General features: G+C 37.4%; 2 protein-coding genes across 2 annotated transcripts; one reads left to right on the top strand and one right to left on the bottom strand.

Annotated features, from left to right (window-relative positions):
• Positions 1 to 13,531: 13,531 nt before the first annotated feature.
• On the top strand, positions 13,532 to 16,088 carry LOC141661464 (protein NRT1/ PTR FAMILY 1.2-like). The gene is made up of 4 exons (XM_074468477.1): positions 13,532 to 13,745; positions 13,966 to 14,183; positions 14,331 to 14,878; positions 14,992 to 16,088. The coding sequence occupies exons 1-4, from the start codon at positions 13,646 to 13,648 to the stop codon at positions 15,794 to 15,796; spliced, it is 1,671 nt and encodes a 556-aa protein (XP_074324578.1). The 5' UTR covers positions 13,532 to 13,645; the 3' UTR covers positions 15,797 to 16,088.
• A 1,358-nt stretch (positions 16,089 to 17,446) lies between these two features.
• On the bottom strand, positions 17,447 to 19,310 carry LOC141660899 (uncharacterized). The gene is made up of 3 exons (XM_074467880.1): positions 19,124 to 19,310; positions 18,895 to 19,032; positions 17,447 to 17,832 (listed from the first exon to the last, which is right to left on the bottom strand). Exons 1-3 carry the CDS (start codon positions 19,271 to 19,273, stop codon positions 17,653 to 17,655), a joined length of 468 nt encoding a protein of 155 aa, XP_074323981.1. The 5' UTR covers positions 19,274 to 19,310; the 3' UTR covers positions 17,447 to 17,652.
• Positions 19,311 to 26,059: the final 6,749 nt, after the last annotated feature.

The following is a 26,059-nucleotide window of genomic DNA, read 5'->3' as shown; positions in this document are numbered from 1 at the left end:
TGGACCATAGCAGACATCAAGGGGATAAGTCCTTCATATTGTATGCATAAAATTCTGCTAGAGGAAGGTAGTAAGCCGACTGTTGAACAGCAGCGCAGACTGAATCCTATCATGAAGGAGGTGGTGAAGAAAGAAATTCTGAAATGGTTGGATGCTGGCATCATTTATCCTATTTCTGACAGTTCGTGGGTGAGCCCCGTACAATGTGTACCTAAGAAAGGAGGTATCACTGTGGTAGCAAATGAAAAGAATGAGCTCATCCCCACTCGAACAGTTACAGGATGGAGAATATGCATGGATTATCGAAAATTGAACAAAGCCACAAGGAAGGATCACTTCCCTCTTCCGTTTATTGATCAGATGCTTGACAGGTTGGCTGGTCATGAGTATTTTTGTCTTCTGGATGGCTATTCAGGGTATAATCAGATTTGTATTGCACCAGAGGATCAGGAAAAGACTACCTTCACTTGTCTATTTGGCACGTTTGCTTTTCGCAGAGTTTCGTTTGGGTTATGTAGCGCACCGACCACTTTTTAGAGATGTATGATGGCTATATTCTCTGACATGATTGGAAATAATGTCAAAGTGTTCATGGACGACTTCTCCGTCTTTGGACATTCATATGATGAATGTTTGAATAATCTTCGCGCCGTACTCAAAAGGTGCGTGGAAACTAATTTGGTGCTCAATTGGGAGAAATGTCATTTTATGGTGCGTGAAGGCATTATTCTTGGGCATAAGGTCTCTAACAAGGGTCTGTAGTTTTCTTGGTCATGCGGGTTTTTATCGGCGATTCATCAAGGACTTTTCAAAGATATCTAAGTCGTTGTGCAATTTGCTTGAGAAAGATGTGCCTTTCAAATTTGATGATGAATGTTTGGCGGCATTCGAGACTCTCAAGAAGAGTTTGATCACTGCACCAGTTATTACAGCACCAGATTGGAAAGAACCGTTTGAGATGATGTATGATATGAGTGATTATGCGGTAGGTGCAGTTCTGGGACAGCGCAAGAAAAATCTCTTCCATGTGGTCTACTATGCGAGTAAGACCTTAAATGGGGCCCAAATGAACTACACCACTACTGAGAAGGAGCTCTTGGCTATAGTCTTTGGTTTCGAGAAATTTTGATCTTATCTACTTGGTACTAAAGTAACAGTATTCACTGATCATGCGGCCATTCGCTATCTGGTTTCCAAGAAGGACTCGAAGCCGAGACTCATTCGTTGGGTGCTTTTACTTCAGGAATTTGAGTTAGAGATCAAGGATAGAAAAGGTACTGAGAATCAAGTAGCTGACCATCTCTCTAGGTTGGAGAATCCCGATTCTACTTCACAAGATAGGACATTAATCAATAAATCTTTTTCGGATGAGCAGTTGTTTGCAGTTCAGGAGGAAGAACCATGGTTTGCAGATATTGTAAACTATCTCGTCAGCAATGTAATGCCTCCTAAATTGACCTCAGCTCAAAAGAAGAAGTTTCTGCATGAGGTGAAGTGGTATATGTGGGATGAACCATATTTGTTTAGACAGGGAGCTGACCAGATCATCAGGAGATGTATCCCGTTCTGTGAGACCGAGGGGATATTACGAGACTGCCACTCCATGGTTTATGGTGGACACTATGGTGGTGAGAAGACGGCAGCTCATATTCTGCAAGCAGGTTTTTTTTGGCCTACTTTGTTTAAGGATGCTCATCAGTTTGTTTTAAGGTGTGATCGTTGCCAAAGAGTGGGAAATTTGACGAGAAAGGATGAGATGCCGTTAAATGTGATGCTTGAAGTCGAGGTCTTTGATGTTTGGGGAGTCGATTTCATGGGGCCTTTTGTCTCATCTTGCAATAATCAGTACATCTTGCTGACAGTCGATTATGTCTCAAAATGGGTAGAAGTCAAAGCTTTACCGACAAATGATGCAAAGGCAGTGCTAAATTTTCTTCATAAGCAGATTTTCACAAGGTTTGGAACACCTCGGGTAATCATAAGTGATGAAGGGTCGCATTTCTGCAACCGTAAGTTCACTTCTATGATGCAGCGTTATAATGTGAATCATCAAGTGGCTACTGCCTATCATCCGGAAACAAATGGTCAAGCGGAAGTGTCTAACAGAGAGATCAAGCGCATTCTAGAGAAGGTTGTTTGTCCGTCAAGGAAGGATTGGTCTTTAAAGCTCGATGAAGCTGTTTGGGCTTACAGAACAGCATACAAAACTCCACTTGGTATGTCCCCGTTTCAGTTGGTGTACGGTAAGGGATGTCATCTACCTGCGGAGCTTGAGCATAAGGCCTACTGGGCATTGAAAAAGTTGAACCTGGATTTAGATGCAGCTGGTAAGAAAAGAATGCTTCAGCTTAATGAACTTGATGAATTTCGACTTCAAGCGTACGAGAATAACAAAATGTATAAGGAAAAGGTGAAGAGGTGGCACGATAGGAAGCTACATCCTAAGTTATTCATGCCGGGGCAACAAGTTCTCTTATTCAACTCTCGTCTCCGACTTTTTCCTGGGAAGTTAAAATCGAGGTGGTCTGGACCTTTTATTGTCAAAACTGTGTTTCCACATGGAGCGGTGGAAATTTTTGTGAATGATCCGGACCAAGCATTCAAGGTTAACGGTCAGCGTTTGAAGCACTACTATGGGGACATGGCAAACCGAGAAGTGGTTAGTGCCATTTTGTTGACTACTTGAGAAAGGTACGCAACGTCAAGCTAATGACGAAAAAGAAGCGCTGCGTGGGAGGCAACCCATGATTTGTTATTACAGGAACCCTTAGAAGTTAATAACCTATCCAAAAACACAAAAAAAAATCAGAAAAACGGGGCTGAAATTTTTTTTCCAGTGACCCCCTGAGCGCCCGCTCAGCTTTGCTGAGCGACCGCTCAGGGGTCGACTGCCAGAAAATTTTTTAAGTTCATAAAAAAGAAAAAAAACCAATTTTAGCCCATAAACCCACGATTTGTTCCCACTACCCCATCATTTTAACCCTTAATCCCCAACCCTAATCTAATTTAACCTATTCCACACCCTATATATACATACACATATCCTACATATCTCCCACAAACTTCCTACACTTAAACTCTCTCCCAAGCACCAAAACTAAGTTCTTAAACACTTTTATTGGAGAATCAATGGCACCCAAGAGAGCACGAACTATCGATAGCAGCAGCACAGTCCCTACTGCTGATTCATCAAGGGGTACTGCTGCAAGGCCTCGGTTGACTGACAGAGCTGCGGAGGAGGAGTACACTAGGCTTTTGGGGAAGCCGATTCTGAAGGAGAGAGGGTTTTTACCATCGGGGAGGGATGGTGAGTTGCTACCCATGATTGCGGAGAAGGGGTGGATAGCTTTTTGTGAGTCGCCCGAAGCAGTGCCGATGAGCGTGGTTCGCGAGTTCTATGCGAACGCGAAGGCCGAAAAGAATGGGTTTTCTGTGGTCCAAGGGCTGGCGGTTGATTATCACCCTGCGGTGATTCGCCGTGTGATTGGACAGCGAGAGAGGAAGCCCGAGGAGGAGAACTGGAATGAGAAGACTGCTGAGGATTTTGACTTGGATTTGATTTGTGCGACTCTCTGTAGGCCGGGCACAGTTTGGACCTTCAAGACCGGCACTAATGAGTATCGTCACTTCCCGGCGATCGCTATGAACAAGTATGCCCGTGCATGGAATGCATTTATTTGTGCTAATATTTTGCCTTCTTCGCATGCACACGAGGTCACAGTTGAGAGAGCACAATTGTTGTGGGGAATTCTTAATGAGGAGTACTATGTGGACCTTGGTGAGTTTATCTACCAAGGAATTCTGAAGTTTTTGAGGGGAGCTAAGCATATGAACATCCCTTATGCATCCACGGTTACGAAGCTGTGCCGAGCAGTAGGAGTGAACTGGTCGGCTCATGAGCAGTTGCAGTTGCCGGCAGCTCCGATTGATTCTGGGACTCTGAATGGGATGCAGGAGTGGACCGGTGGTGAGCCCGAGGAGCATGGGCTGGGTTATCGTCTTTCAGGAGGGCGTCCAGCACGAGGTGCTACTATGGCTAGGCCTGGGCGTGATGAGGTTGGTTCTTCGAGAGCTCAGGAGGGTGCTGGGATGGCTGATACCCAGTATAGAAGGCTTTTACGGTGGATGGATGCCATGTACGAGACGCAGAGCAGGTTTGCTCAGGAGCTCACCCTTGCGTTAGGGACTGTTTTTCGGGGCCTTGGAGCTGATATTCAGTGGCCAGTTTTTGGTTAGGACTCTGCATACCCGCCTCCTGATACTCTACCCACTGAGGGTGATGATGATGATGACTCCGAGTAGGTATACCATGTGTTCCTTTCTACTACTTTCACTGGGGACAGTGAAAATTTTAAGTTTGGGGGTGGTAGTTAAGGAATACTGTGTGTGTGTCATATAACTGCATATTCATGATAGTTTAGTTTATATAGTTGCATAATTTATGCCATATAGTTTTTTTATATAGCTTTATTTGTTTATCATGTCATGTAGCTCATGCATTTACCATGATCCCTTTTACGATGATTTATCGACTGAATTGTGATATTGATGCGAGTGTAGTGATAGCATTAAAGTGATATTAAGTCGTGTAGGTTGATATGCATGCTAGAAGCACTTGTAATTTCACTAAGTCTTAGAGAATGCGTAAGGGCTAGATTGTTGTTATGATTTGATTGTTTTCGAGGTTAATCTATTTATTATGCTTAGAATTCGATAATAGGTTCTTAGCGATAAAGGCATGAAAAAAAAATTGGAGTAAAAAATGGAATTTGTTGCTAGTTGTGGCTAGGCGTCAAATGGCTAGTAGCCGGCTCGCATATTGTGCGAGTAGTCTAGGGTTGAGCAAGATGGAGCGAAACGCACTTGCTCAGAAATTTTATAAAAAAAAATAAAAAAAATAAAAAAAAATAAAAAAATATATAATAATTTTTGTGGTTTTTATGCATAATTGATCAGGAGTGGGCTCTTTGGTATTCGAGTTATTAAGTTCTTAGGGGACTTTGTACCTAGTGACCTAAGGCTTTTAGAGTCTGGGATCCGCTAACCTAACGCTCGTTACATGGATACCATTGTATAAGTCTTTTGTGGACCTCACTCATTGCACGGTCAAATAAGCATTTGTGTTGTGAATAAAAAGCATGATTCCGTAATAAGCTCCAGAATTCTTGTAGTGTTGTATGTCACTTTGTGCCTAGAATTTTTATTCTTTGTATAATCATGTGATTGCCTTGAGGATAGTCGAGTCATAATAATTGGTCTAGTTCCGAAGCATATCTGTTAAGCATCTGCACACACCACGTTTCTGGCTGTATGTTCGTTTGCATGAGTTTATTGATCTTTAGTCGTCTAACTGCATTTGTTGAGATGTTGCAATTTGGTTGGTTCGTTCGTAGTAAGGGGGATCGCTGCATTTTCATATAGATTGCATTCATGCATGTTTTTATTTGTTTTTGAGTCTGTGACGCTTGAGGACAAGCATCGATTTAAGTTTGGGGGTGTGATAAGTGGCATTTTATACCACTTAGAACATCTTAAAATGGCTTAAATTGGTGCATTGAAATCAAGTATTTTGTGTATTTGATGCGTTTTTCTAGTGTTTATGCATTTCAGGGTATTAGTTGCATTTCAGAGGAGTAATCATCAAGAATAAGCCTTGGCATGTGTTCATCATTGAGAGAGGGAAGAAATGGGCAGATTACGGCAAAGAAACGGAGCAAACTCAGGAATTTTCCAGAAGGGTCCTGAGCGCCCGCTCAACAATGCTGAGCGGCCGCGCAGGAAGCTGAGCGCCCGCTCAGCTATGCTGAGCGGCCGCGCAGGGTCGGGAAAAAAGATAATTTATTTTAGGACTTCTATTTCTGTTTGGCTTTCACTTCTATGTAATCTGAGTTTTATGGGACTATTATATAAGTAGATTTGGAGACGTTTTCAAGAGAGAGGATCGTGGTATTACGCAAGGAGCGAAGGAGATAAGGAAGAAGACCGTTTTAGTACACAGCAACGAAGAGGAAGCATATTTTCTTGTGATTCTTGTTTCGTTGTAACGTTGGATGCTAGTTTTCTTACTTTGAACCTATTTACTCTTGTGGCGTACTCTGATTTAATATAATTAGTTTAGTTATTATTTTCTTGTGTTTGTTTATCATGATTTCATATGAACCCATGATGACGATAAGTGCTATTATGGGCTAATCGTGATCATGGGGTTGCAACGGATTTACTATGGAATTCTTTAGTTAATTGTTTAATACTTTAGTGTGTGATGATTGTATGATATCTAGTATTGGTTGTGCGTATTCGTCTTATGTGCGTCGCGAACATATAAGATAGGGTGTTAATCTCTTGTGAAGCGACGGTGGATCTTGAGATTTAGAACTTGCCATGCTAGCATAGGTTCATGTACGTTGTGCATGATTAGTGGGTAACTCTAACAGTTTTATTTGCCCTATGTAATCAAAAGGAATAACTTGTGCTTAAATCGTTGTGTTGTCAATTTCTGTAGACATATAGGAACTCAACATAATTGATGATTATTCAACTTCTATCTTAATTGTAGATGTTTGGTAGAATGGTATTAGTACAATGAAAGTTGGCTTCTATCAGTTTCGTGTTATTCGATTAATATCATCATTGTCACATGCTAAAGGAAATAACAATGACTATTGAAGGAAGTAGTGTGATCTCATGAGTGTTTTATTATTGATAATTTGCAGTGTTAATTAAGTGATTAATTAAGTAGTTAATTATAGTTAATATTTAGTCAACAATTCTAAGTGTTAGTGTCTTAACATTGAGAAGTAATCATACATTGGTGAGTGAGTTTAATTAGACAATAAATTAGTCTGAGTCTCTGTGGGAACGAACTAGAAAGTATTATATATTACTTGCGAATGCGTATACTTGCGTGAATATTAGAGTGTGTTTTCGCCCTAACAGAAAGGCTCCACGAAACTCCTTCCAGCTGTGGATGCTTCGGGAGGATATCCGGCTAAACCACCTCTGGCCCCCCTTGAGAGTTGATGCGAAGAACCTGGATGTTTTCAAGTCATTATAGTAGTATATTTGTGCAATCTGCTCGAAATAATTCAAATATTCTTCTGGGTCTCCCAAACCATCGAAATAGTGTTTTAGGTCCCTCTGCCGAGGAATAGCTTCCAAGGAGTGGCTGAATGGTGTCATAGTTTCCCCGATTTCCATTCCAGAGTCTTTGTCCATTTTCCTTTGTAGTTCATAGATCATATCCTTGAGATCCTTTTGTTTCTCCTCATCATCATCACAAATGAGCTCGGGGGTGGGTTCCCTTCGGTTCCTCTTGGTCCAGGACTTGGCCAGTAGCTTTTCTTCTTCTAGCTGCATTATTTTTTGAAGCTTTAGCTCAAGCTTTGCTTTTTCTTCCTTTATGATCTATTATATCATCTTTTCCAACCTCTTCTATTTGGCTGCTTCTATTTCTTTCTTATTGCCCTGATCCTTTTGGTTCTTCTTCCCTTTAGCCCTGATGCGGTCAAAAACAGATCTCTGGGATTGCTGGGAGTCCCCGGACTCTTCCGGTTCCTCCTCTTATTCGGCTTCCTCCTGGATCCGGGCTTGCTCTTGCCTATAAAGCCAGATCGCTTCTTCTAGCTCATTGTTGGTGAGGTTGTCCATATGTTCCTCAGCCACCGGGACATTAGTACTACTTATATTGGTTTAGCTCAATAAGGCTCCTGGCATCCCGGGGGTTTACCAACACTCTCCAGAACGGGGGTGTGTGGCAATGGTTGCTCCTGGAGTGTTTCTCGGTCGGCTCTTGGATCTTGTGCCTGGGAGTGGTCCGGGTCCTGGACCTAGGTACTAGCAGAGGGTCTCCCAAAAGTATACTTTCCTGCTCTTACCATTATTTCAAATGTACTAACAACAACTGGCCAAGATTTCAAACTAACAATATCGATCTAAGGTTATTTTTGAAAATAACAAAGGCTATCCAAAACAACAACAAATAATTCTCTGGGACTGGTTTAAACAACTTTCTGGGACTTGTTAACAATATCGTAGAATAAGTGCAGCTGGGTCTCAGAACACAAAGGCAATATGCAACTAAAGCAAATTTTGGGTTCTAAAACGATCAAAACTATCTATAGCACACAAAAATGTGGCTTAAATTAACAAAACAGGGCTCACACAAACGTGGCCTAAAATAACGAGCACACACAAACGTGGCTTAAATAAACAACATTCATATTTATGAGTGAGTTTGGTTGCTTGGGTTCTTACAAGTTAAAGAAATGGACTCTTTCAAGAGCTTGCTGATGAAGGTGAATCCAGGGGCGGCGCTGCCCTCCTTCCAGCGCCAAATAATAACTCCTGGGTGTGGGGCTGCCCCTTTGATGTCGTGCCTGGATCCTTCGCTGCGGTTGTGGTGTAGCTATTGTGGGGTATCTACAAAACAACACCGGAAGGGGGTTTGGGTCCCGCAGCGCCTCTGGTGTGAGAGTAAGAACTCGCTTTTGGGGAAGATGAAGATAGATAGGAATGCAAGGTGGATATGTGTGTATATGAGTGTAAGAGAGTGATTAACCCCAAAACCTTTCCTCCTTGGGCTATTTATAGCCCAAGGATAGGGTTTAGGGGTTGATATCTTTGAATCGTAGTCGTTGGTTCTAGGAGCGGAGGACACCTGACTGGGGTGGATGTCTTATACGTGTCAGGTAGGGAATGGTTGATGAATGTTCTAAGGATCTTCTAGTATGTGCCCTGATTATTCTTATGATTGATCAACGACGGCTGTCTCTATATCGCATTTGGGCATATGCCTCACATGCTGGGGCTTTCCAGGATCGGGCCGCCGGGAGTCACTAGCTTGGGCTGGTGGCATGCGAGACTGGATGGAGATAGGAGTTCGGACCCGGTCCTTTTAGAAGTCCGGGCTAAACCTTTATATTATATAAAATTATGAGAAGTGACATTTGTTCATTTTACTGCAACAATGTAAGTTAAAAGTGTAGCGACTGGGAATTTCGCTACGTGATTAAGTGAATAAAGTATAATTTTATGTCATAATTATGAATTTATGTGAACAAAAGGTTAAATGATTATGTAGATTAACTGTTATCGTTGTATAATAGTAACTGAGAACGTAATGTAACTCGTTCCAGTTTGATGAGTCAGCTAAAAGGCTAAGCTGTATTGTCGGGTCGTCAAGTTGAACGGAACCCGTCTTAAAAAGGGATTAAGGTGTTTAAATATATGAATACGAATTATGTGTTAAATAGAAATGTTTAAATGAATATTATATTTCAGTTTGACGTCTCAGCTAGTATAGAGAGTATGATTGTGAAGAGTAGATGAAAACGCTCAGCGTCGGGCCCGTCAGTCAGGACGCGACCCGTTACGCGAAAAGTGAATATTAATAAAAAGGGGGAATTTTTATGCTTGAGCATATTTCAAAATAAGCCGTGATATGTGAGTCTATGTTGTTGCCTGTTAATGTCCATAATTATGTGATCTGGAAATTTTTAATTGATTTTAAGGGATTTATTTAATTTAAATAAGGTTTATTGAACCTTTATATATTTTTATAAAATTATCTGAGTATGATCAAGGCGTGAAATTTATTTTATTATCTTTGAAATAGTCCTGGAGACTTTCTAAAAATGATAGATGAAATTATTTTATGATCGGCGTATTTTAAAATAATTTTATTGGGTTATATTTCTATTTTGAGCGTAATCTTGTAAAATTCATATAAAATAAACCGTACGTTCAAAAATTATTTTAAAATATGGTTAGAAAGATAATTTCAAGATCTATATTTTACAATTGTTATTCATATCATTTTCACCTTTTCTGATAGAGCTATGTATCATCCAGATTCGTTTTTTTGGAGTTTTTGAATAAAAGAAAAGAAGTTTCTAGAATTAGTTGGTAAAAAACCATTTTTCCCTCCACTCAGTTATAAATACACCCACTATTCCTTCCTTCCTCCCCACTCTCTTCTTCCTCTTGGCTCACTCTTTCTTTCTCTTTTCTTTTCTCTCTCTCTCTCCCGAATTTTCTCTCTCTCTCTCTCCCGAATTTTCTGTCTCTCTCTCTCTCTCTCACCTACATGCAACATCAAATCCTACTTAGAATTCAAAAATATGTCCATTGATCTTCATCACTTTCAATCCTCTATTTCTATACTCTTTGCATGTAAGTGTTTAAGAAGGTTTTTGCATCAACATCTCTTGGTTATATCTAAGAAAACATAATTTCTTAGTGTATGATCTTAAGAGAGTATAGTGCAATAAATTATGTGCTTTTTTATGGTTTTGTTTTGATGTTGGTTAAAATTTTGCTAGTAAAAAAAGGGTTTGGTTTTGATTCAAGTTTTGCAAAGGGTTTTAGTTTAAAAATCCAAATTTTGGTTCAGTTTTTCTTTTAAATGATTTGCATGGATGAGTTGTGACTTGAACTTGAGTTTATGCTTGATCTTGAACTTGCATGTTGATCATTATTAGTTAATAGTTAACTTTTGGGCTTGCATGTTAATCATTGTTGGCTAATAGTTAATTTTTGGGCATGCATGTTGATCATTGCTAGTTAATAGATAACCTTTGGACTTGCATGTTGATGATTGGATTTTGGTTCGATTTTATGTAAAAGAAAAAGAGTTTAAAGGGTTTTCTTGTTAAGAATTGAGTGAAGATAAGCTTTAAAGATAAAAATGGACTTTGCATGTTAATTTAAGAGTTGCATGTTGTTGGTTTGATTAGGGCCAAATAAGGCTTGGATTTGTAAGAAAGAAATAAGTTTTAAACTACTTGATTGGTTGATGAGATTTGTGATTTGATAACTTATTGCTTCTGACCTTGTTTTGATTCGAATTTTGTGGTATGAATTGATGATATGGCAACATTTAATTAGTTTAAGTCCTAATAAGGCTAGGATAAAAATATAGATTATGCATGATGACAATAAGTGGTTGCATGTTGATTTCTTGGCTTGGTTCCATTATTTTGGTTCGAATTTTTGAGTTAAAATGAAAGGAATAAGTTGTTTGGTTGTTGAGTTATTTGCTATATGTTTTTTATTAGAATTTTGGGATTAAAAAGAAAAGGATGAGTCGTTTCAATATAAGGTTATATAAGTAAGGTTTGGAGTATTAAGGTATAGTATGTTATGTGATATCGTTGAGTCATACTATGTGGTTCGATGATTAACTGCAAATTTGGAGTATATGAGTATATCATAATGCATGCTATGTGAATATGGTCAAGTATATACTTGCTATGTGTTATGTGAGTATACTATGATTATGCATGAGTATACGAGTTAAGTGTTATCGCGATATGGGGTAATCGTTAGGCGTTCTGAGAAACGTCGAGTGTCAAGTAAGTTGCTGATTAGGGATTCTGTTTTGGATTGTCGATTCGGTTAGCAGAGGCATTTAGGCTAGAAAAGGGAAAGGAATCTTAGGTGGCAGTAGTTCAGTTTCAGTAAAGCAGGAAATCGATTTAAGGCAAATAACTCTGCCTTCTTTTGTAAATTATTTATAGAGAGGAAATTATTGATGCCATGATTAAATATAGGCTTTTTATTGCAATTGTGATACACCTGTTATTGATTCTGAGAAACCCTGATATTGTTCTTTTGACAATTTAATATCACACCATATTCGATCCTTTGTAGTAACCCTGTTGATTCGTACCCTGAATATCGTATTGTTTCCTTTGTTATCTTATGATACCGTAAACCCTACAAGAACTTTTACATTCTTCCTTACTTAATGTCTTGATCAATCCAAATTCTTCGTTGACCCGTGAACCCTGTCATGAGTTGATTGTTGAAACTCTCTCTTGAATTGGAACTAGTTAACCTTGTTTACCATTTGATCCAGTTCCTTGGTATTGATCCATGTTTACGCTTGATCCAGTTCCTTGGTATTGATCCCTGTTTACGCTTGATCCGTTCACTTTCCTTGAAATCTTGAATTGAACTTGAGAATGATTTTCAACTTGATTGAGTCCAAATGATTTCACATTCTTGGTAATGTTAAAATGAATTTATTCTACTATTTTTATTTTTCCAATACAAGGTTTTCCAAACGAATTCCCGATGGATTGGATAGAGACGTAAGAGGCTAGTGAGACTAGTCCAGTCACATAAGAGGCTAGTGGGACTATTTCAGTCACATAAGAGGCTAGCAGGGCTAGTCCAATATAAGGCTATAATGCCACAGGTACCATAACGACCAGATGGAGGTTGGTACGGGCTGATCACCCGTATTATAATTTAAAGATGGATATTTCAATCAAGGGTTCTCTTATACTCTATAAAGATGAAAATGTTTATATACTTGGAGCAGTTGCTCCTTATTCTTTAAAAGATGAAATGAAATGGAATATCTCGAGTCTTCGTTTTGATTGTAATGTTGTGAACCCTGTCACTTTACATTGATGATAAGTTTCAAAATCTGATCGATTATTTCCTTTTGTTGAGAAACACTTCGAAGTCCTGCTAATGATTTGAGATGAATGTCGGCTTTCACCCTAACCTGAGCCTTGATTCCTGAAGTCCCAAATCCTTCTTCATAACCCTTTCATAGCCAGAGATAGAAATCTGCCACCTAAATATTTAAAGTAAAATGCCTCATATGTTGATATTGATATTGTTACTGCCTTATAGAACTGTTTATATAATTACTTACTGAGCTTCTTTGCTCATATATTTTGCTAACCATGGCAGTTAAGAAAAAGATGACCAGACTTAGGCGCACCGCTCGCCAGAGCATTCCTGGCGGTCCCTACCATGCCGTAGGTTTCCAGATGCCAGAGCAGGTAGTTGTAGTTGTGAGTGTGTGAGCAAGCGTATAAGTTGAAAGAATTATATAAGTTGGATCAGATACAATGGGTTATCTGTCGGTTTCATGTTGGAATCGAATAAATTTGGATTTATTATTATTTTGGGTTGTAATATATTTATTCTGGTTGGTAGTTGTCATCTTGTCTCATACTTAATTCAGTTTAGATCATGCTAGTATTTAATCGGGGTTTATTATATTCGGTGTTATTATATTAGGTAATGGTGTGTGAGTCCTCATTTCCTAACCCCGAAATTGAGGGTGGCACAAAAAGAATTGATTATATTTAAGAGTGATTTTAAATACCCCAAATATTTTTCATTTTTTTTATCATATAACACGGGTGATTTGATATGTGTCGTAGGTCGTTTGACATATTTAGAAATAAGAATGGTTGAATTAGGTGCATTCGTTTTACGTAAACTCGTGTTAGTCTCGACATGCCTCATGCTCTTCTTCCTCTTCCCTACAAATATTTAACAATGGTTATGAAAATTCTACCAATCTCTTTCATCATAATATCTCCATAAAATTTTGTTACTAGTGTAAGTCCTTGTACTGAATAATGAGCAGAATTTGTTGACATACAAGACTAAACTAAAATTTAGTTAGTGTACACTAACTGTACATTAAGAGCTCCATTAGAAAATATCTATTAGGTCACAAGCTCAGAGAACCCAACTTCCATTTAGTATATATAAAGGTCATGCCTTCCCCACAAGAAGCAAGAAAAACAAGATTTGTTTTCATTCAATCTCTCTGTAACTACATAATGGTCTCTCTGTAGAAGTGTTTGTTACTATATTTTCTTCAAGTAAGATAAACATGGAGATGTCTACAGATCACAAAATTAAGTACCAGCTCCAACAAGAAGAACCCCTACAGAGGAGAAAGGGTGGCCTATTTACTATGCCATTCATTATAGGTACACTGCATTACATATTCAAAATTTCAAAGTTCAATTTTTTTTATAATGAAAATTAACACACTCACACACGTATCTCGTATTTGACAAGATTCGAACCTTCGACATCCTATAAGGGAGAGAGGGTGGTACCAGGGCACCAGTAAATCTCTTCCCTTTCTTTTTCTTTAAGCATTGATGGTAAAATCTGTTAATGTTACCCACATGCATGTATCTGCAGCAAATGAGGCATTTGAGAAGGTTGCTAGCTATGGACTATTGCCTAACATGATAGTATATCTAATGAAGGATTATGGAATGAGTTTTACACAAGCCCAAAATGTGATCTTTTTCTGGACTGCAGCTACAAATTTCATGCCAATTTTTGGAGCTCTTTTCTCTGATTCTTATCTCGGCCGTTTCCTCACCATTGGCCTTGGTTCCATTTTTAGTTTCTTGGTAATATTCTCTGTTTTTCTCTGTTAAAATTGTGTTACTAAATGATAGTTTAGAGCTATTCGAGTATATAGATGTAGCGTTTCTTGTCATGGCTAGTGAAAGGTGTTCTAACATATGGATATACATTTTGTTTGTTCAAAATGACAGGGGATGTTTCTTCTTTGGTTAACAGCCATGATTCCAGAAGCAAGGCCTGACCCCTGTGATCCCCGAATACAAGCCTGCAAATCAGCTTCACCGTCCCAGTATTTTCTCTTGATTTCGTCTTTTGCTCTCATATCCATAGGAGCTGGTGGCATCAGGCCTTGTTCACTGGCGTTTGGTGCAGATCAAATAGATAACAGAGAAAATTCAAATAATCTGAGAGTGTTAGAACGCTATTTCGGGTGGTATTATGCTTCTGCAGCTCTTTCTGTTGTGATTGCATTGACTGGTATTGTATACATTCAAGTGCATGTTGGATGGAAAGTCGGGTTCGGAGTTCCTGCAATTCTGATGTTCTTGTCTACTTGCTTGTTTTTTATTGCGTCTTCATTTTATGTCAAACACAAAATCAGAACTTGCTTGTTAACTAGTTTTATACAAGTTCTTGTAGTTGCTTGTAGGAATTGGGATATAGATATCTCATCTACAGATTCAGAAGTATGGTATCATCTAAAGGAATCAACATATCATGTCCCAACTAACAAATTCAGGTATCATTCCATGAGATTTTTTAGATGACATTATCACCTATCGGCTTCTAAGATTCTAATACTTTTTGTTCTGAAACGAAAGTGAATGTATTTTTTTTTATTCTGGGCTTTAGGTTCCTGAATAAAGCTTGCATCATTAGGAATCCAGAAGAAGTTGGTTCCGATGGGATAGCTTTGAACCCATGGACACTTTGTTCGGTGGATCAGGTTGAAGAGCTAAAAGTTCTGATTAGAGTCATCCCACTGTGGTCTGCTGGAATCATGATGTCCATCAACATAAGCCAAAGTGCATTTCCATATTTCCAAGCACAGTCCATGGACAGGCATCTCACTTCAAACTTTGAAGTTCCAGCAGGCTCGTTCGGGTTGTTTACGATCATTGCCTTATTCGTGTGGGTCATGATATACGATAGGATAGTGCTTCCAGTTGCCTCGAAAATTAGAGGAGAACCCGTCCATATTGGCATGAAACATAGAATGGGGATTGGCCTATTCCTTTCGTTCTTGGGAACGGTAGCTTCTGCGGCTGTGGAGCACTTTCGTCGCAGTAAAGCAATCCAACAAGGATACTTGAACAATCCAAGTGCAGTCGTAGACATGTCTGCATATTGGCTTGTGCCACAATATGTGTTAAATGGACTAGCTGAGGCGTTTAACGCCATTGGCCAAACAGAGTTCTACTACTCCCAGTTTCCTAAGAGTATGTCCAGCATTGCCTCAAGTTTAGTCGGGGTGGGAATGGCGTTTGCTAATTTGTTAGCTAGTCTCATCCTCAGCACGGTGGATCATGCTACAAAAAGTGGGGGAAAAGAGAGTTGGACTTCTAGTAACATAAACAAAGCACAGTATGATAGCTATTATTGGCTTCTTGCTATCTTAAGTGCCATGAACATAGTTTACTTCATGTTCTGCAGCTAGGCTTATGGTTCTTGTGAACAAGTAAACGACATTCCAGACGAGACGATCAATGGTTCTGCAATAGAGCTGCTGAAGCTAAGCTCTCGAGTACATTATGAATCTGAAAATGGCAAAGAATTGACAAAATCTATGCTACTACCAGCTTAACTTGTCCTGAAATGCATCTGTAACTACATAGATAGTAGTACCCTTTATTACAGACTAGTGACCATTAGGCAGATAATTTTCTTAATCAACTAATGTATTTTTCTTTCTAGTAAAAATACTGTGTAATATATATAATTAAGCTATAGTTTTTGAAGTATGGGCAATTGTGAGAATACATTACCAGTACCTCAACGGATCTGCTCAAGGGAAATATACAAGCAACTTTATTGCAATGCATTGCACCATTTGTGATGAAATATCATAGTATTACATAACAAATTTGGTATTAATAAGGTTGTTGGGTTAGAATGCTAGATTGCAAGTCACAGGAGTTGTAAGCATCAAATCTGATGGAAAGCAAGAATCTTGAAAACAAATGAAAGAACAGAAGCATAATACATACATCAACAGTATAGGCTTCATCAGAGAATCTTGAAAAACAAAACCAAAGGCCATAAGCTGAGGGACCATTTGAATGTGATGGATGATGATTGATTACACTTTTTCTTATGGGGGGGGGGCATTATATTTTCCAAATTATTGGAGATTTTATGAAAGCTAAGTGCCTTATCAAACCCAGACTTGATCATGTTTTGCTATGTTATCTATTCCAAGATAGAAACCGACAGGGCGAGATAAACACAAACGATGTAGGATACCTCAGGCTCAGAAGAGTAGAGTAGAAAAAGTTATTGAGCATTTTGTGCTGGGAACATACTAGAACACCGGACTTAACTGATTACAGAGCTTGTTATGTATAATTATCTAATTACTTTATCTTATCAATTACTAATGAAACAGTGAGTGATCACTTGTCAGAAGTTCTGCTAGGAAGTATGTCACAAACTCACACATATATAAGACAGCTTTTGTGGTGTCTTCTCTCTTGCAGATGTAACCCCGTTTTCTTCATACTCAGCTTTCCACCTTATATATCATAATTATTTAAGAAAATGTTCAAAATTACAAATAATAGAGTTCATCTTTACAATTTTCAAATATTAATTATATATTTACAAATTACTGTTCATCAATTAAGAAGGGCTGCCTTTGTGTACAAAACAGTTAGTTAATGTTGGTATTTACTTTTAACATTTTTTGTTCATCAGTATTGTCAATGGTCCGTTCTGTGCCTAGTTTTTTCTGACTCAAAACTTACAGCTTTTATGAGGCCCATTTTGCATGAATTATTGCTCCTCTTTAAGTTACATAATGAATAATAATAATAGAAACAAATATAATAACAATTGTCTCGACATCCCGTAAGAGAAGCGAACATGGTACCACGGACCAAGAGGATGATATCTGTAACCTCTTGGCTTATTAGTATCACATCCTCATTTCTTACGGTACATAGATGGTTCAAATACTCTCCCCTTACGGTGTGTCAGAGAATTCGAACTACCAAAAAAAGATGAACTTTTACAAATGAGGGCATCATCTTTACCACCAAAATATCTTCGTTTTAACTTAATTTCCCTATATTCACTACACAGCATCACATCAAATATCAATATAAATGAATTCATCAAGTTGATGGTTCACATATTTCGACCAAATAATGTACATCAAACTACATCTGATGGGCTTCTACAAAATAAACTTCTGGTACATCCCTATCTAAAAAATCTAGAAAATGGACTGGAAGAGAAACAGATTGCAGCTAACCAAATGAGTATTATATCCATCAATCTGTGTTGTTGTAAGGTTCAAAGCTTGCTAGGGGTGGTTGTATTTTGAGCATCCGGATAACGGTTAATGTTATCAGTAGTCATCCATACTCTGCCTACAGCAACTAGCTCTGCATTGTCTTTCTTCTTTATTTCCACCATCACAGATACTAGCCTTCCCTTTTCTCCTACTATCTTTCCCTCTATCTCAACTTTTTCCTGTTTTCACACCGTAAAATATGTATGATTGCCATGTTACTCGAAATTTCTACACCAACAAGATCCGAATGGGGCGTAAATTCATCAAAACTCTCATAAAAAGTTAAAATAATAGGGAAGAAAATAATGCATATTAACGTTTGTGTTAAACTGTGTTTAAGTCTGTAACTATAAAGTAGGACTATTTCGACTAATTTAGACCCATTGTTGGAAATATTTACACGAATATCCAATTAAACCGACCACGGGTGTCAGGTCAGTCTGTATTGACTCGAGTACGATCTGCATAGTCTGTAATGTTCGCCCAGGTACCACCGGAATGATCAAATCCAACTGACTCGTTGAAAAATTATAGATGTTCATCGACATGTATATAGCGAAAATCAAAATACACGTGCTATTTTCAATAAATAACAGTTTCCAATTTTCACCTTTAAGTGCATACTTTAGATTTTAGAACATCAAAATATTAAAAATGCTTTGTCTTTTTTTTTGAACCTGTAAAAATCCGTTCAAATCCTCTCACAGTAATGGTCACATTCCAAACAAGAAATACAACTAACTCATAGTAGATCATACATGACACATAATGATTAATGCCCCTACATAGTCCAAGTTTTGAACCACAATCAAAGTTACACAAATAATTCAAATACAACAGGCGTACATGTGACAAATGAGCAACTCTAAAGTTCATAAAATTTGGAGCTTTGGTACCTGTTCCCAACTCTAAATTGGTTTTATAATTCTACAGTTAATAAATTCAAGTTTCGTAGTATTTAATATGTTTGGTCTGATTCGTGTTTGGCAGAAAATTTAAATAAATAATGGGATTTTCTACCATATGACCATGGACACACAATAAGGTATTAGATGACAATTTGTGATTGTTCTTTGTATCATTAATAACGATGGACATCCTTGTATGCACAAGTCAACTGATGTTAGTGTTTAGAGTGTGTCCATGGCTCGTCAGACCGATGATAGTAGGAGTAGTACGTATATGGAATGCCCATAGATGGAAAAAAAAAAACAAGACATGTGTGAGCAACAGAGGCTTACATGGATTGTGGCTGGGGAATAAAAAGAGAGATGAAAGTCAACAGAGGCTTTAACAAAGGCAGAGGTGCCAACAGTACAAGCTGCGACATCATCAACTAAAACTGCCATCGCTCCACTGTCCCACTTTCCATCCTTGTCCTAAATTAACCCCCCCCCCCCATCAAAAACATGATTAAGGATAATACTAATAACAAACTAATTAAGGAATCTAATACTATAACATACTTACAGACAGGTCTTGGGGGACGAGGAAGGTACATCGTACTAAACCCTTTTGTACGAGATTAATCTCCAGGCCTTGCAGCGTGACAGCCTCTAGCTCCCTCCCCATGCCTTTCGACATGTCTTCCAGCCATTTCTTTGAAATCTTTGATGCCATTCTTTGTCATGTGTTACCGTACAAAAATGTTTTATGTAGTCTGAGAGCTAGTTTTTTAACATAATTGCTAAATGCAGTAAATTTTTGCTCCACACAGTTAGCACCAGCCTTATAGGTAATTTTAGATTATTACATAAAGTAAAATATTACTATCAAAACGTCTCTCTATTATAAGTAATTTTAGATTACTGTATAAAGTAAAATATTATTGCATTTAGCACCAGCCTTTTTAATTAATTAAACAACTGGGAAATATTGTTCAATTTGATAAAAATATCATATTTTTGTCACGAATTATAAAAACTAGGGACCTATGCCCGCGCTACGCGTGCTAATACCATCATTAAATTATGATATTATTTAGATTACTTAACTCGTGTTTATCCGGTAATAAATTTAAATTTATATATTTATTTAATTATCATCTTTTTATATTAAAAATATAAATAAATCTCATTGTACAAAATATATAATCACACATTGTGTTATTGTATTTTTCAGTCGAATCTCCTCATTATATTTATGACTCTTAAACGTGAATGATAACATTAAATATGACATTAATAATTCTTAAAATTATAAACAGCTAAAAATCTTCTTAAAAGTATTAAATTTAGTAATGTAGAATTGTATATCAATGTTAAATACAATATATATTGGTAACACTTGACAACAAAGAAGAACTATAAGACATTTTATTTGTTTATATAAAAAAATATAATTTTCCATGTATCTTATAAAACATAATATAGATTTTATAAAGTAATTATATCATACAATATGATGAATCGAGTATAATATGATGACTCGATCTCTATATAAGCATATTTTTACAAACGGATTTTTTTTGCAAAATAAACATGCAATAAAAACTAACTCCAAATAGTTTGATTTTCCAAGTACGTCATATATTCTTATAATTAGTATTCTTTCCAAAGAAACCGCAAAATTATTGTTATTTTAATTTTTTTTATATAAAAATTGAAGTAATTGCGTGATACTAAATCCATTTTTTAATAATTTTATTAATAACATATATTAATTATGTGTAGCTGATTTAGCAATTTAAAATTTTATAACATAAGATTCAAAAATTCTTAGTAGAATATAATTTTCATAAATTTCCAGGTTTACCTTATCTAATCATATAATAATTATTGTTACACGACGATGTCTCACAGCGCCGTCTCGCATATTATTATATAGAATTATTTTATTAAGAACATATATTAATTATGTATTGCTAATTCTAGTAATTTAAAATTTTATAAAATAATATTCAAATTTTCTTAAAGAATATTACTTTCATAATGTAAATTTACATTATCTAATCATATAATAATCAATGTTACTCGACAGGGCCTCACGGCGCCGTCTCGCATTTTATTATATACAAATATTTATTATTGACATATATCAGTTATGTGTACCTAATTTAGTATTAAAGTTTTACAAAATAAGATTCGAAAATTCATAAAAGAATATAATTTTCACAATTTTGCAAGTTTACCTTATGTAATCATATAATAATCATTGTTATTGCCTCCTGAGTCAGAGCTTGTCGTTTAATTGCGGTTTATCCTGATTCACGTGGTTTGCAGGCTATTGCGTGAGCCCGTAGGGTTTACCCAATGCGCACCCGATGGGTAGCGGCTGCGGGTTATCTACGATAAAAAAAATATTTATAGCTAATTTATTAATTTGAAATTTTATAAAATGAGATTCAAAAATTCTTAAAGAATATAATTTTCATTATGCAAATTTGTCTTATCTAATCATATAATAATCAATGTTACTCGACGGCGCTTCACAGCCCGTCTCGCAAATTATTATATAGAAATATTTTTTAATAATATATATCAATTATGTGTAGCCAATTTAGTTTAAAATTTATAAAACTGTCTAAAGGCTCCAAGGCATACTAATTAGCAATGCACAGAAAAAAGAAAAAAGAGTGCAAGGTAATTCAGTTCTTACCATGGTATTCCCCTCATATCCAAGAGTTTATCTTTTTTGATTCATTTTCCAAAAATCCAATACATGTTGTTCATATCTCTAACATAAGTAAGCATTAACCCATTAGTTGAAAGATTTGTAATATTAATTGGAGAATAAACTGAATTATTCTATAATTATATAGGTGTTTCAGACCTAGATTGACACTTAATCGGAAATTGCATCATATTCATTTTCGATGGCTCCTGTCATCAAACATGTACACCCATAAAAATATTCATAACCGTATCACAATTTTTGTCAAATATTTAGTCTTATAAAAAATGATATGCATCAACGAATTGCAATAAAATTAAAAATACAAAAGAGATAGCTGATTATACTCTTGATATCATTGTTCAATATTTATAAACAAATACCTGTTTTGATCGAATCCTTACTTACAAATAATTACTCCACTGTTATAATACATATATCATTGAAATAGATATTTAAAAACAATAATTATATATAAATCAACATTATAAATACACATATATATCGGATTTCACAGTTTGCTGATGTAAGTTTAAACAATGTAAGTAGGGAACAAATATAATAACTATAGGAAGTATTTAGCTGATCGTCTTGCCTACGTGCAAGTTTTGTCTTGTTCATGTGACAAGGGTATAGGTCATTATTCCGTTCTTTCATATTATCTGTGTGTCTAAGTCAAAGTTTGAAAGGAGATGTCGGCACCGGCAACAAGCTTGGAGGATCTGTATGCACAGCTCACGGTGGAAGATGAGGGGGAAGGAGGAGTAATTGTTGCGGATGGAGAAGTCAGAAATCAACAAGCCACATATGTCTTGGTAGGACGTTTTCTTACAGAGAAAAATATTAACTTTAAGGCCATGCAAAATGTTCTTGCTTCGCTGTGGCGTCCAAAGGAAGGAATGGAAATCCATGACATCGGAGGCCATCGATACTCGTTTGTTTTTTACCATATCTTGGATATGCAGAAGGTTGTAGAAGGGGGGCCATGGACGTTTGAGCAGAGCTTATTAGCATACCATAGGCTTGAAGGTAATGAGGATCCACATCTGGTTAATTTGCATACAAGTGATATGTGGGTTCGAGTATATGATCTCCCAAAGGGTTTCAACTCGGAGCAAATATTTATGAATATAGGAAACTTTGTTGGGAAATTTGTGAAATCTGAACCGGCAAATTTGAGTGGAGGATGGCGAATGAATGCTCGAGTACGGGTGACAATGGATCTGGATAAACCACTTAAAAGACGTATGAGGATTAAAAGAGAAGGAGGAGAATGGAGCTGGGTGAATTTTAAGTATGAGAGACTTAGTAGCTTCTGTTTTGTTTGTGGAATAATTGGTCATTCTGACAGAGACTGCAGCCTGATGTATGCCAATCCTGAAAAAGAAATACCTCGGGCATATGGAACCTGGTTAAGAGCACCAACAAGAAACATGAGTTCCCAAAACTTGGGAGAAAAATGGCTTCGAAATGGAAATGAGGGCAACAAGGCATGGGAAGAAACAGGAGGAAGATCAACGGCAGAAACCACCGTGCAGGGCAGGGATAGGGTGGAGGAGAGATTCATGGAAGTGGATGGGCAATCAAGCGAGATTTTAGGAGATGATGGGGGGATTAGAATTGTGCAGAAAGATCTTGGGAGTAAAATCCGGCAAAATAATTTATCAAATCAAATATCTGGGAGCGCGGGAGGAGTTATATTGGATAATGAGATAATTGTAACTGACCCGAAAAGGAGGCCTGTTGAGGGGGAAAATATCACGGATGACAGTGCAGAGATTTTATCAAATGGGCCTAAACAAATTACTGGGCCAAAAAACTTGCGAGAGGCAGGACTTGCGGAGCAAGCCCGCCTAGAACAATGAAATTACTAGCTTGGAACTGTCGTGGGCTGGGCCAACCACGTATAGTTCGATTTCTGAAAGAAATCACAAATCAATTAAAGCCCAGTTTTGTTTTTCTTTCTGAAACGTTAACCACACGATCTAAATTAGAAGCAGTTTGTAAGGAGATTCATTTTGCTGGCTGTTAGGTTATTGATGCGGAGGGTCACAGTGGAGGTTTAGCTTTATTGTGGAAGAATGAGGGAGGGTGTAAAGTAACTGCAGCTAGTAAGAATTTTATTGACTTTGAGATAGAGAATGATCAGGTTGGGCGTTGGTGATATACTGGTTTTTATGGATGCCCGGAGAGAGGAAAGAGATATGAGTCATGGAATATTATACGTACTCTGGCTGGTAAATCAGATCTCCCATGGTGTATAATCGGAGATTTTAATGACTTAATATTTGCAGATGAGAAGAGAGGAGGTAGGGACCATCCACGCAGTTGCTTAAATGGTTTTGGGGAAGTTATAAGGGACTGTGAGCTAGTGGATTTGGGGTTTGTGGGAGAGAAATATACTTGGGAGAAATCGAGGGGAAAGGCTAACTGGGTGCAGGAGCGGCTTGACAGGGGTTTAGCCACACAGCAATGGAGGAATTTGTTTCCTTTGGCTGAAGTTCGGGTTCTTGAAGTGGCTACCTCAGACCACTTACCTCTATACTTACAGTTAAATAAACAAGTATATGTGCCAAGGCGTAAGCGGTTTCAGTTTGAGAACATATGGATAAAAGAGAAGGATTGTTTTAATTTAGTAAAGGATAGCTGGGAACATACAGCAGGGAAACCAATCTTGGAGAAAATGAGTTATTGTGCACTCAGACTGGAGGAATGGGGAGGGGGTATCAGTCATGAATTTAATCAACAACTTTTGGAGTGTCGAAAGAACTTAAGGAAATTCAGAGCTCGTCGAGATGTACCAGGGATTCAAACGTATAATGCAGTGAGATGGGAGTATTTGAATTTACTGGAAAGGAAGGAGGTGTATTGGAAGCAACGTGTGAAGCAAATGTGGCTGCAGCATGGGGACCAAAATACGAAATTCTATCATCAGTTTGCATCAGCAAGGAAAACGAATAATGGGTTTAAACGTATTAAAGATGCAGGGGGTAAATGGAAAGAAACTGAGGAGGAAATACAAGGAGTAATTACGAATTATTATGCAGAAGTGTTCCAAACTTTGGGGCTGAATGGCAAGTTATCAGACCGAGAAATAGTGAATCAGGTGACAGAAGATGAGAATGCAAACTTAGTGGCTAAGATTACGTATGAGGAGGTCAGAAGTGCAGTGTTCTCCATGCACCCGGATAAGTCACCTGGGCAAGATGGTTTAAATCCGGCATTCTTTCAAACTTATTGGTGCATAGTTGGAACAGATGTGGTCCAATTCTGCCAGCATTTTCTGAGTACGGGAGAGCTCCCAAGTGGAATATATCAAACGCTGGTATGTCTAATTCCAAAAGTTAAAGAACCTCAAGCAATGACTGATCTACGACCAATTTCATTGTGTAATGTGTTAGTTCGCATACTTTCTAAAGTCATGGCGAATAGATTAAAACCTTGTTTGAAATTGTTGATTTCGGATAAGCAGAGCGCATTTATAGAGGGGAGATTGCTTAATGATAATGCATTGATAGCGTTTGAAGTTAATCATTATATGAAAAGATTGTCTCAGGGAACTAAGGGAATTGCAGGGTTTAAAATAGACATTTCAAAAGCCTATGATAGGTTGGAATGGGAGTTTATTCGAAACATGATGATAAAGTTTGGATTCACTGACTTGTGGATTGAACGGATAATGGGGTTGATCAATTCAGTTTCCTATAGTTTTATTCGAAATGGGAATGTTTTTGGAGAGGTCATTCCATCCCGGGGGGTGCGACAAGGCGACCCAATATCTCCGTATATATATATCATGTGTGCGGAGGGGCTTAGTTCTATTATTCGAAGGAATGAAGAGGTTGGTTTATTGCACGGGTGTAAAATTGCTCGGGGTGCACCTACGATATCACATTTATTATTCGCGGATGATTGTTACTTCTTCTTTCGAGTCACAAAGACAGAAGCTAATATTATGAAGCGGATTCTGGGTAGGTATGAGAGTATATCAGGACAAATGATTAATTACACAAAGTCATCAGTCAATTTTTCCTCGAATACTATTGGACGAGATACAAGGGATGTGTGCCAGCAGTTGGGTGTAAATGAAGTTCAGAATCCGGGTAAGTATTTGGGGATGCCCATGTGTGTAGGAAGGAGAAAATGTTAGATATATTTGATAATGTCATGGCTAATATGTCTTATGTTTAGCTTTCAGATCTTGTGTGAACAGGATAGATCAGTACTTAACTGTTGATCAGTACTTATACTGGAAGTCAGGACTTAAGGATATCAGTACTTATATTATCAGGAGATAATCATCAGAAGATAGATATCAGAACTTAAGTACTGAAGGACAATCAGATAAGGACAGTAGCTGATTAAAGGAAAGAAGATAGAGATAAAACATAAGAAGAGATATGCATGAAGAAGGAATTTCGTGAAGAATGGAATACTTGGAATAGAAGATATCTGATTGATATATTTTAGGAAGCAGAATTATATTCCATATCAATTAGCGATTATCTTGTAACTGTGTAGTATATAAACACAGGCATAGGGTTTACACTAGAAGTGTTATCATTATCGAAGTTATTATTCTTTATAACCCTAGCAGCTCTCGTGATATTTGTTCATCACTGAGAGGTAACAGTTCTATATTGTAACAGAGTTTATTGTTTCAATAAAGTTTGTTTTCTGTTACTCAAGTTCTTTAAGTTCGATTTGAGTGTACTATACATTGTATTCACCCCCTCTACAGTGTGTGTGTGACCTAACAATTGGTATCAGAGCCTATCTGTTAACTTACATACA

Source organism: Apium graveolens, chromosome 5 (assembly GCF_009905375.1).
Source record: "Apium graveolens cultivar Ventura chromosome 5, ASM990537v1, whole genome shotgun sequence".
Classification (NCBI taxonomy): Eukaryota; Viridiplantae; Streptophyta; class Magnoliopsida; order Apiales; family Apiaceae; genus Apium; species Apium graveolens.
Note: the sequence above shows the minus strand (reverse complement) of the source record. Positions and strands in the feature narration are given on the sequence as shown.